Source organism: Ursus arctos, unplaced genomic scaffold (genome assembly GCF_023065955.2).
Source record: "Ursus arctos isolate Adak ecotype North America unplaced genomic scaffold, UrsArc2.0 scaffold_27, whole genome shotgun sequence".
Lineage (NCBI taxonomy): Eukaryota > Metazoa > Chordata > Mammalia > Carnivora > Ursidae > Ursus > Ursus arctos.
Window position 1 is genome coordinate 21,713,304 of NW_026622952.1, and position 13,143 is coordinate 21,726,446.

At 42.8% G+C, this 13,143-nt stretch overlaps 2 protein-coding genes across 7 annotated transcripts in view; one reads left to right on the forward strand and one right to left on the reverse strand.

Annotated features, from left to right (window-relative positions):
* Positions 1-13,143, reverse strand: part of MCPH1 (microcephalin 1) — a 242,378-nt gene that overhangs the window by 68,558 nt on the left and 160,677 nt on the right. The gene's annotated exons all lie outside the window — the stretch shown is intronic.
* ANGPT2 (angiopoietin 2) overlaps positions 4,697-13,143 on the forward strand; it is a 54,479-nt gene continuing 46,032 nt past the window's right edge. The window contains exon 1 of one of the 2 annotated variants that reach the window (XM_026508497.4): positions 4,697-5,593. In XM_026508497.4, coding sequence (XP_026364282.1) covers positions 5,309-5,593 — 285 coding nt within the window. In that variant the 5' untranslated portion in view covers positions 4,697-5,308. The remainder of the gene's footprint in view (positions 5,594-13,143) is intronic. The other variant, XM_026508498.4, reaches the window with a different exon arrangement.

The following is a 13,143-nucleotide window of genomic DNA, read 5'->3' on the forward strand; positions in this document are numbered from 1 at the left end:
GACATCGAGTAGAAATAGACATCTTCTGTGAAACTTATAAAGAAATCACTACAGAGGGAGCCTGCTTTTGGAAAGCTGAGATGCTGATTTCCTTCCTTCCCTCTCTCCCTCCCTTCCTTCCTCCCAGTCGTGGCTTCATCTTTAGTTCTCATTCATTACTATACACAATTTGGAAATAAAAGTAGCAAAAATAACTTTCTCTAACAACCATTTTAAGTCTGCTGAACTTTCTAATGGTTTTCTCTGTGCACTGAACATTAAATTGTACATAAACACGTTGACTGATTTTATTTGGCCAATTTTTAAAAAGCCAGGGAGAGGGAGGGCGATGGACAAATATCTCCAAGGCCCTCTGGCTCCGGCAAGCCAGGCAGGCGCCTGAGTGTCCTGAGTGTGCCTGTCTGCCTACAAATGGCCAAAAATTGAAACAGAGTGTCCCCAGCTTCATTTATTAGGGTATTTCAGTTCTGCAAGTCCCTCCTATAGCAACATAGCACTTTCCAAAAATTAAGGCCACGCTGGCCAAGTGAGCTTGCCCCAGTCTCCGTGCCTGAGGCAGGCAGGCAGTGCTGGGATGACAGTGTTCTGCTCTGGGTGGTGGTGAGCAGAGCGGGCACGAGAGGGCTCTGGAGGTTCTGGGCAGACGGGAAGGCCGAAGCCTTGGGCTCAAAGGTTCAGTAGATGTGGGAGATCCATGTGCCTCTTAGTACCTGAGTACTTTCCATGCGTTTTCAATCAGGGGTGGGCTTCTCAGAGCAGACATCTGCCAGGTTCACCTCCTGGGATTTTAACAGTTCAGAAAGCTACACACCCCCCCCAGAATAGTCGGTCCCACTTCCATCCCTTCATTTGTCCAACAATTTAACCATCCAGTTGAATCCTGATTATTAAACTGGCTCTCTCTACAACAGCAGGGCTCACACGGGCCAACTCGAAAATTCTGCTTGGCAATCCATTGTTTGGGGGCTGCCCCACTTGGCGCTGTTCCACAGCTCGTATCCTTTTTTTTGGTTTCGGGGTTGCTGAGACACCATTCAAATAGAGCGTAATGTCTGGGAGCTTCTGAGATGGCTCTGGGTGACCTGGGGCCTCTGGAAGATTGTGGTAGGTCAGATTCCCTGATCCAGACAGAAGTGGATCTCCATCTACACGGACCTACATTTCGGGAGGGGAAAGGGAGGCCACAAACAATGGGAGATCCTCTGGCATTTCCCACACATTAGAGCTTTTGTTCCACAGACCAGACTGAAGCAGGGTCAGAGCTCTTTGTCATGCTGACCTTCTTTCAGCAATAGGTAAACGTGGTCTTTTTAGGGCTATCAAACACAATTTCCCTTGTTATAGAGTAAAATGCAAGGAGAACTTGAGACAGCTCTACAGAAAAAATCAGGAGCCTCCAAAATCTCAGCTGATGACATACAGTATGGGGGAGAAAACAAACATTATTAAGAAAATAAATAATACCAGGCACAGCTGTCCGGCAGAACTGTTAGGAAAAAAAATGGTTGGGCAGGAAGGCGGCTTTTGGGAAGGCTGTAATAATATTTCTCATTTCATAGCTTCATCGGCCTTTGCTATCCCATCGGCAGGGCACTGAAGAAAACTCAGGATTCTCTTTGAAGATGAACAGTTAACAACAGTTCTGAGAAGCAGAGTTAAGCCTTGTTCAGGGTGGAGGGGGATCTGGGCTGGGCTTAGCCTGCCCCCCCCCCCGCCCCGGGCGCTGGGACAGGAGTGGTCACACAGCTACCAAAGAACCACTACAGTGGGCCTATCTGTGGCTGAGGGCAGGAGGGTTAGCTGCTGCTCCTGTCATGAGGCTCCCCACCCAGATCTGCCTCTTCCTTCTAGGGCCTCCTACTGGCTCCCCTAAGTCACTGCAGGGGCCTTGTAGCTCCTCTCCTCAGTTGCTCAGTGATAGACTCTTACAGTTCCATGTGCAGCTCCGACACCGAGAACGTCCCCACCGTTCTGGTTCTGGTGTGTTGCCTATGGTGGGCCCTGCACAAGCGTGACATCTGCTTTACACCAGAGTCGGGTTTCCAAGCACGCCTTCCTGGCCTTGCATTTCAGATCCAGCTTCAAAGTGGTGCTTTCTTTTTGGTCAAAGTTTCCTGCCCCTTTCGCAAGTCCCTTATTCCTGGCTAGTCCCATGCTTCTCAATTCTTTACGAAGACATGCCACGATCTGAGACGTGGGAGAGTTGCCTGTGTACGTTGGCTGTGCATTTACAGTGGCCTCAGTCCCTGTGTCACATCCCCACCCCAGCTGAGTCTGCTGGGTTCTAACTCAGGAGCCAGCAAACGGCAGCTCATGGCCTGTTTTAAATGGCTGGGGAGCTAAGAATGATTTTTACATCTGTAAGTCATTGCAAGTCACATTTCGGGGTCCACAAATAAAGCTTGGCTGGAACACAGTCACCCTCCCCCGTCGATGGACTGTCTACGGCCACTGTTATGGTACTATGGCAGGGTTGAGTAGCTATGACAGAGACGGGATGGCCCGCAGAGCCTCCAATATTAAGCTATCTGACCATCTGACCCTTTGCAGAAACAGTTCGCCATCCCCTGGTGTAAGCAGAGCTTTCCTCACAACTCTCTAATAATTAACTCTAATAATTTCCATTTAGGAACCTACGAAGAGATGCTCGGGCACACTCCGACCTTGAAGGGACAGATGAGAAAGCATCCATGCCACCGCCGATGGGGTCAGGGCCCCAAGAGCAGCATCTCCCTTCTGGATGTTCCCCCAAGCCCTCCTCTCACCACACCCTGTTAGTTTACGGGTTTCTCCCTCATTCTCGTCTGAAGCGCCAGCACGTTATTATCCATCCCCAGTACCCAGCAGAGGGTCTGACACAAACCAGCAGACTGGAAGTACTTGCCATACAACCTCTTTCTGCAGCTACTTTTTAAAACCACCTCCCTTGCCTGGAAGGCAGATGAATGATTTTTCAAATGGGGAATACCCTTAGAACAAAGAGTGTGTACCTTACGTGTCTGCTTCACACTCAGAGCATAATAACATAGTCGCAATACTGAAAGTACTGACAAAGAAAGGAATATTCGGACATGACTAGTCTGTATCATTTCAATACTAGAAGGCACTACAGAGAAAGGATCATTGTGCTTTTCAAGTGAGCTGAGGCTTAGAAGTTAGCATTTGCTTTAGGTCTTAGAGGATCTCCAAACACAGGGCATGTCTTCAGAGCCTACATGCTCCCCCTACAGTTAAGACTGTGAATGGGTGCGTTTTCTTTATTTCCTCCTTCAGCAGAAACCATGTGCCAGAATCATGGTGGCATCAAACAATGGCTTCTGCTCTAGGACCCTCCCAGAGCACAAGTTCTAGCTTTCCCAAGTGACAGAACCCTCTGGACATCTGGCCAAGTCTACGAACACCTTCTCAGAAAATGACATGTGCTACTTTATTTGGACATTAAGTAACAAGATTCGGGGGTGAGTCTGATGACAATGTAGTGGTGAGTGCCAGTGCCAGCTTGAGACACTGTAACAAGATCGACTACAATTTCTACTGATGAAAAAGCCAGATACTGACCACTGTTGCTTCTGACCAATCCATAGTTAAAGGAGAGGCTATGTTTCAGTTATAGTTTGGTGAAGAAGGAAGACATATTTTTTGCCATCAAGTTTCCTGGACCCCTTGAATTCTGTCTGTGGAGCTCAGGTTAAGAACCCCGGCTCTAGAAGTAACCTGGGAGCCAGCCCACGCAGAGGAGGGATGTTTTTAAAGGTCTAATTAGGTCTCTTGAAAACACAAGTTCCGGGAAAATAGAATTCACTACACAAATTCCACGAGCACCCAAGAATTAAAATCATAGTTCTGGAATGCTCTGCGAGCTGCTCGTGCATGTTTTGGACTGACTCTGACTTTCATGCGTAGAGGGGTTCGTCAAGTCAGGGTGCAGATATACTTCTACTGACCAGGAAGAACAGAGCCTGTGCACCAAGATGCAAACAGACCGTGGCGAAGATTCCAAGGCTTTCCCCATGCACACTCTGGCTGGTTAGCATACTGTTAATCCCTCAAGTATTACATTTTAGTTATGAAAGGAAGTCACCCAGGAGACTGACAGAGCTGTAGAATTGAAATAGAAAAACCTTGGGAGTTAATGCAACCCTGGAATTTTACAGATAAGGACAGTAGAGCAGAGGTGATGTGCCTGATTTAACTGATCCTGGGGAAAAAAATTACAAAAGGATGGGATTTGAGCAAATCCTGATCTAAACCAGAAAATATTTGTGCTTCTGTCTCACCAGCCTCTTATTTAAATTCTGATTTCTCTGTGTATTGTAACTTGATGGACCATTAATCTGGCCAGTATATTTTGCTTTGAATATTGAAGTGGATATTTTGTTTAAAAGATGAAGCGTCAGAGCTCAGAAACTGGTTTTCCCAGCACGATTTAATAAAGTGCGATGTTCCTATCCGATGCTTTTAAAGTGAAAACTTTGTGTATGTAGTAAATAGTTCAAAAATCAAGAAATACCAAGAAAACTATTTTCCTTATGAAAAGGCAGAGAGTTTACAAGGGGAAGACTTCTTCCTTTTTGTTTGTAATAACAAAAATAAACCAAAGTCCTGACATATTTGTAGTATTTTTATTCCTAAAGGAAAAAACAGGAACTTTCATTGTACTTTAAAGTTATTAGCCCAGATATTTTACCAGCTAAGCACTGTGAGCTCAGTCTCACACATGAGACCCGCTGCTCTCTCTAGGAAATGCTCAATTAGGGTGGTGCCTCTGACACACTCAGGGGTCCTGTAGCCCATCGATTTTTCCCAGAGGGTTTCTGCAGCATATAGCCCTGGTTGAACACCACACACCATGCTCGGATTTTTCCTGTTGCCTGGCTAGTGACCCCCCTACAGGAAGATAACAGACACGCCAGGAGGGCGGAGCGGCTTGCTACACATGTCTGGCTACTCTTATCAACTTATCATATAAGGAAAGGAAAGTGATTGATTCGGATCCTGACACCGAGGAATCTGGGGGAAGAGAAACAAAGCAGCATTAACGCTGGTCTGTAAAGAGAATACAGCCCTCAGGAGTGAGCAGGGTTATTCTTCCTACTGCCATCTGACAGTTCACTGCAGGACCGACCCACCGGAGGGAAGACAGCATTAACGATCAAGTTCCTGCGGGAAAAAGAGGGAAGAGACTCCCACTGATGGTCCTTAAACCATGGCCGCAGAGCCCCGCATCTGAGAGGGCAGCTTAGGACCGGGATTCCCATGTGCCTTCGAGTTTGCTAAGCTGCTGGTTTATTACCAAAAGAAAGAAAGAATGTGGCAGATTGTTTTCTTTACTTTGAGCTGTGATCTTGTCCTAGCCGCAGCCTATAACAACTTTCGGAAAAGCATGGACAGCATCGGGAGAAGGCAGTATCAGGTTCAGCACGGAGCCTGCAGCTACACTTTCCTCCTGCCGGAGACAGACAACTGTCGCTCTTCTAGCTCCTACGTGCCCAATGCCGTGCAGAGGGACGCACCACTAGATTACGATGACTCGGTGCAGAGGCTGCAAGTGCTGGAGAACATCATGGAAAACAACACTCAGTGGCTAATGAAGGTAGGAAAAAAATCATTTTTACTTGGTGAACAGTTAAAGCTAATAAGATCAGCTTGGTTTTAACATCCCCCCCTCCCCAAAAGGCAATGAGCCCAGGAGAGAGATGGTGGCTAATACCTTTGAATGAATTATCATTTCTTTTATTGTTTTATTCTTTTATGCTCTCCCAGTAGTCCTGGGTGGGAAGCGAAAAGGATTATTGGAGAACAATACCAGAATCCATAGAGAAAGAGATCTCCCGAGTTCAGAATCTTTATTTAATAAAGTAGAGAAAGTGCACTTCTCTGCAAAACGTGTAGGCTGTGTTGTTTGTGTAAGTGGTTTAAATTCAGTAACACCCATTACCAGGGATGTTATAAACTGGTTGCAGGCGGCGGGGCGGGGGTGGGGGGTGCAGGGGGGGAGCTGTAAGCAACTGCGGTGCCGGAGCCAGAAGCCAGGAAAAACGTGACAATCATGCTAATTACTGAGACATAACGGATGGAGTAAAGTGCTTTACCAATTTCCTGAATTTATTTACTAAAATAGACTGCGACTCTTGGTAAATGAAAGGAAATTTAATAAAGCAGACCTTATGTTTCTCAGAACCTGAGGGCTTTACCCTGAAGGGTTTGTCGTTTTGTAAATGGGGTGAGTTTCGCAAGCGTCCGAGGGCATGTCCGGCACCCAGCCCCTCAGCGGGAGCCTCAGGCTGTAAAGGTCACCCCACGTGGGACCGGTGCGCAGGGCATTTCGCCGCAGCTCTGCTGTGACAAGATGGTCATGTTCTCAGGGCTACAGTGATACAGTTTCACAGACATTTCATAGAGACTTTAACCCAAACAGGATATTGAAAGCTCGGTTTTTCTTTCACGAGTAACCATTTTCCTCATGTACGTGTGGGGGCTATTTCTACAAAACCCAAAGTCACCCTGAAATTTTTCTTGATATGGACTATATATGTATTTAAAGGAAGCTTAAACAAATTATGTCAATAGATTAATCATTAAATATTATAATGACAGTACATCACGGTGCTTACACAGTAGAGACGGTACTATTTACCAAGCTAATTCACTTCATTCAAGACCTTGCCCCTTAAGAATTCTCAGCCTTTCATTTCCCCATAAACTTTCTGTTAGGATACTTTATCTTAATCTTAGAATAGATCTTGGCTCCGAATCTGTGTTTCTCATTAGCTGTCCTACCTTCAGAGAGGAAACGAGCAAGTTATTACTTGAGTCTAAGCCGGAATGAATGAGTGCCCTCAGCACTGCGTCCACCACAAGCAGAGCGGTCACTTCAATGCAGACACAGAAAACAACACACACTTATCAGAAAGACCTGCTGTCTAATACACAACTCATTACTTATTATCTTTGAAGGCACTGGCCCTTCTGGGCAAATTCTCTCCCAGGTTTTCCTCTTTTCCTAAGAAGGTCCCTATGGTGCGCACTTTTAAAATCTTCAATAATTCATACATGCACATAAAAAGAAGCTGTTCATTCACAGATGTACTTTAAAAACAGGCAGCAACACAGGTTCAAATACTTGGAAGACAGACTGCATGCTAAATGCCTGCTCACTCTGACGTCGTATTTCTTTCTAAATTGTCCTGCTCTCGCTGAACCACCCCCGCCTGCATGCACTGTGGCCACGCCAGGCTAATAGCCGCGGCGAGAGACGGAACATACATCATACGTAGTAAACACCCTCCTCTGCCCGACTGGTAAATCCTCTTTTGAAATAAACAGTCAAGAAACCCTAAAGAGTGTTCTGCCAAATGCAAGATTACTGAATTGCATTTGCTCAATGACGCTCACAGTAAGTATACCTGAAAAACTCCATAGTCAAGGCTCATATTTCTTTCTTAAACAACCCCCTTCTCTTGGATCTTTGAGACACTGTTTAAAGAAGGAAAGGGACAAGAAATTCTACACGAAGAGACCAACATTTTTTCCTTTCCTGGTTCAATTAGTAAATATTTGAAAAGGGGCACAATGGCATTTCTAGATTCTTTATCTCACTAAATGATCACCAACAGTGACGTCATGTTTATCTGTTCATCGGCTCAGCAGCACCTGTCCACCGGGCCTACCTGGGTGATGTGCACCTGAGAAAGTCTGTGTTCACTCACTCTGTTCACAGGCTCCTCATTTGGGAATGAAAGCCAAAAAAGCAAATATGAAACCTGTTTCAAGTGGTTAAATGTAACCTCTCTGCTTGTTTTTTATTGCTGTGTTTTGTCACCTGTGATAATAAACACTGTGTTTCTCATAAGGGAGAAAATAATATATAATGGAACGATAGATAAGCCACAGGATTAAAGGTTCAACATCACAATCTAACACGTATTCCTAGACTAGCCCAGAGAGAAAAAGTGCAAGTCTGTGTTTTTCGTTGTTTCTCGTATTTCCCTTTCTTTAGGGCTGTTTTTTTTTTTTTTAATGTTTTCATATTTCCTCTCTCTCTCTGATCAACACTAAAAATTAGAGGGGTCTGTGGGGGGTGGCAGGGTGGGAAACCTGTAAGATTTTAAGAAAGCTTGTTAAGAAGGAAAATAAGACCACGTTCTGGTGAATTTCAGGGCAGATGACTAGCAGGTCATCTCCCGAGTGGCTAGCACTGCCTACAGAGCTTGGACTAAGAAAGGTGTTTTGTACACATCAAGAGATACCACACTGCCCCTTTAATCTGGCAGGCAAAGGAGGTGTCAGACTTCTGAATGAGTGCAGAGGAATATGAATGGAGCCATGCAGGGAGGGCTCGCTCTCTGCTCAGTGGTTAAACAAGGAAAAGACAAATGCATGACAGTTTACCAAATACACCATGATGACCTAAAAAAAATTATATGTCACATCCCCTTGCTAATCCTGCAACTATTCTAAACCTCTACCCCAGTGATACTAAACTCACTATAAAAACTGACAAATAACTTAGCAAAGTGGATTTTATCTTGCCTGGAGACCAAATGTATTTTTTTTTCCGATAAGAGGAAATAGGGAAAGGAAATAAACAATTATTTCACACTGATGAATACCTCAAATTTATAAACAACTGCAAAGCCTATTGTGCTTTAAAACAGAATGTTTTGAAAAATAAAGCTAATGCCTATTAAATTGATGTAAACATTTCCTCTTTTTTTTTTTTTAATGAAAGAAGTACAGGGTAGGCACTATAAACCTGAATCTAGATTCTTTTCTTTCTCTAAAACTAATAATAATATATGCTTTTAATAAGGTAGGAGGTACTACTATTCTTCAGTGGATGCATAGGGGACAATGCACTTTTGCTGCTAAAAACAAAATTGCTGTCAATGGGAAAAACTGATGGTGAGAGGCTCAGGTACACTCAGACCACCAGCCCCCCATCCTGGTGGCAGTGGAGGAAGGTGGAGAGGGAGCGTGTGTATTTTATCATGTGTGGTTGCAAAACACTCCTTGGCTGTATATTCAAACAAATAAACCAGAGCTGGGTTCACTAAAGGAAAGAAGAAAAAAAATTCCCACCATATCCATAGCCAGTGGCCTACTGCAGGACTGGAGCAGAGCTGCCACTCCTATACTGTCTGTTGTATCTGGAATCATGAAATATGACTGTGTTCAGTGTTAGCAACAAATTCTGTGCATTCAAGCTGCAGAAAGCCTCTATTTCAGATGGCAGGGAAATGATTACTATTGCTATTTAATTATATATTAACATCACTATAGTAAGGAATAAAGAGATGACTGAAGTTTCACAATGGGGGAGGAAGTACATTTTTAAGTTTGGAAAATGCAGGTATAATATAATGTTTACTCTGTATCATGTAAGATATATATAGTACAATGTGTGCTTACTAGGTACATTATATAAAACACACTGAATATTTAGTATACACTGTATATGTTGTTTATATAATATTTGCTTTCCATGGTCAAGTAGCCTCTGCTCATTAAATGGGGCTGCTGGCATGCTGAACGATGTAGGTACCACACGGTGGGGAGGTGATTACTTGCCTGCAGAGTCTAGAACTAGGAAGTGGAGCTATATATAACTTCCATAATATCTTACTTCCTGTTTAGACACTGGGTAATCCATAAAGTCTCCATACTAAAATTTGAACATTGGTTTATTTTCATCAATGTAGTTCTTTACAGTTTACAAACAGGTTGGGATCTAAAAGTTTATCTGTAAGTCAGTGACTGTACAGGGACATGAAAGGGAATGACCTTATAAATGGTGATCCTCTGCTCAGGCTGGTCCAGAGTCCTGATTTTAATCTATAACTGAAATCCTGTGTATTTGTAATTGAAAAACAACAGTTTCAATCAGCCCTACCACCATATGGATAACTTAAAAAAAAAAAAAAGCAAAAATGTTATGAAAGTAATATATGGGCAATGTAAAATAAACCAGTCAAACCGTTAAAACAGTAGAAAGTAGGAAGTATAGTTCTCCGTCTCCCTAATCTTCAGCCCCCTTTTTCCAGATGAGCACATTTATACTAGCCCTTTACTATAACAAATTTAACGTGAAAACGCATGAATTTCCTTCTTCTTAAAATATGTGTGGTGGCATTATACCACTGTGACATGATACCTTGCTTGGATCACAAACGATGTGGAAAGAGGTTGAAAGAAAGAGATTTTATTTAGGGAAAAAGCAAAATTTGGAAGACTGAGGTAAAGAAGATGAAGTAAAGGGGTGTGTGTGTGTGCACACATGTGCACAAGAAAGAGACACAGAGATAGAGTTAGAGAGAGATAGAGATACAGAGAGATAGAGAGAGAGACAGAGACAGAGGGAAAGACAGAGGTGAGGGAGAGAGACACTACCCACAAGTGCTCAGTCAAGATAAGGAAAAGGGGCGGTATTATTGCATGACTGTTTTGACAGAAGAAAGGTAGCTAATATTGTCCTGTAATCTGGCCACCAAATGACACCACGGCCTGCACAGCTCTGGGATTTCCTGAATTGAGACCTAGAGGGTATATGCAATGAATCATGGACATGTACAGATTTTCCAAATCAGGTGCTCATAATTGCAGAATATCTGTGTTACTTAATGATGACAACTCTGCAAACTATTCTCTCTCTTATATGTACATATATGCTTATATGTATATAAAATTTACAAATTTTATAAAATATAATTTGTTTTTTACTAAACATAAAATAAGAAGCTATATATATATGTGTGTACACACACACACACACACACACACACACACACATATATATATATATATATCTTTTCACTACATCCTTCTTTGACTTGAACGAACCTGACAATAAGATTTTTCTCCTAAATTATTCTAGAATTCTTCTGATAAAAAGAGAGCTACTCAGCTTCCCAATCACACTTTTCTCATGAAAGTAGCATTAGTAATAGAGTTATTGGGGGCTGCTACCAGGTAGCGCTGAACCACGTTAAAGCACTTTCCACATCCTTAGCCCATTTTGTCCCAAGACTATCCCTAGAACACAGGCATGATAGATACAATCCTATTTATTTTTAATCACTCATAAACATGGGTCAAGATAATATCGATGTGCTTTGCAGTTTGGAAGTCTTGTATGGATTATCTAGAGAGAGGAAAACAAACAGGCAAAGGCACGTACATTCCCCCTTTTGACAAAAAACAGAATTTTCCATGGGGCTGGAAAAACTACAGCAAACTGTTGGGAGATGTGTGAATGAATATGAATATAGTGTTATTTCTTAGTCCACTAACGTAAATGAATGAATTCCACTCTACCCCCTCCCACTCCTTTTGGGCAGGAGCCATTAAAGTTCATTTATTTGTTCAACAAATATTTATTGAAAGTCTCCATGTGTCCTAGAGGCATTCTAGCACTCAGAATAAATCAGTGAGGTGAGGTCAACGACCAAGGGTCTGGCTCTGGTGGGGACTTGCTACATTATAGCATGGCGTTCCTGGCAGGACATGTGTCCAAAGGTAGGAAGCACTACACAAAATAAATGAGCGACAAGGGAAAGACCTGGTAAAGGAGATCAGGAGTGTTGGAGAGCAGGGGTGGAGAAGGGTGATGTTACCAGTTTGGTCACTTCACTGAAACCTCTTTCATAAAACGAAATCAATTCAAACTCCTTCTGAAAGGTCACTTTTCCTTTCACCAAAGGGATACATGGTTATTACAGAAAACAGAGCATACAAATGGTGAACAGAAGATACATGCTATGTATAATTCCATCATTCTGGAATGACTGTCCTTAATACTGAGTGCCTATAGATGCCTATGAATGTAGAATTATTTTCTCCACCACCTAACTCTGACTCAGGTATGCTAGCTGTCTGCAAATTAGTATTTTAATTAGATATTTCCCCATGAAATCACCTTTCTTTCTTATCCTAATCTTGGCACGCACCAGCTAATGAAAGATGTGAAATCTATTCAAGTCCCCTGAGGAGTGGGCCTAATCCTTTTACCATCATCGCTGCTTCAACCAGCTACAACCATTATCTTTGCCATTCAACTAGAACCTAATTAAAACCTCCATGGGACCAGCCCCGGGGGGCTCCTGGGATGGTAATTACTTTGCTCCAAAATCAGCCTCAGTCCTCCCTTTGAACAAACTTTTCAGAGCCTATGAATTGCTTTTGAAATCTTGACATTAACCTGACAACTTAACACTACGAAGTATTCACAGCCAATATTTAATATTTTAAAAACCAACACTCGAACCAACTAAGTATATACGTTAAGAATATAACCTGATATTTATTACGACGTCACGTTACATTTTTTCATGGACAATGGTGATTTTTAAGGGAAGAGATATCAAGATATATAGGTCTTAGAAAATACATTATTTTATCATGTTGACACAGTTTCTTTGAGAATGCATCATTTTATATGTGAATATTCATAAGTTATATTTTTTAGGTAGAGAATATCGATAAAGTCTAAAAAGGAGACAAGCATTCCGCCTCTCCATTTCTCAATTTTGTTACATTCCATCTAGACCATATTAATACCTGTTCACATATTAGCCATCTTCTCAATGTGAGGGTGACTTACTGTGCTGATTGGCCTGGTGACAGAACCTACCATCCCCATCACCCTGTCTTAAGTACTCAGTATTCCAGGATGGACACTGGCATCCCCATTACGATTGTTCCAGCAAATGCCAGGAATGAAGGGGAAACCTGAACTGTGCATTGGCTTCTGGAAGCCACTAACTAACACTTGGTACTGGGCCCAAGATGTTCCACTCCAGAAGTTTCTACTTTGGCAGCCGAAAGTACATATTGGTAATTAGGTTCAAAGCAAAAAGAAAAAGAAAAATGTGTCGTAAAGTTGTCCCATTTCGTGAACGCACAAGGAGGCCATACTCTTCGGTACAACCTGCTGAATTGTGCGGGACTCTGTAAAGGACAGTGAGTCTGATGGTCTTTCTGTTCCAAGACATGGAAGAGGGGTTTGGGAGCCTCTGAAGAACAAGGAAGAGATGAAAAAAATGGAGCCCACTTTAGGGGTTTCATTTTAGCCCAAGCCAGCCCCAGAAATTCAGCCAGACCAGAACAAAGGGAATGACATGCTCATGTTCTCCTGAATTTGGAATA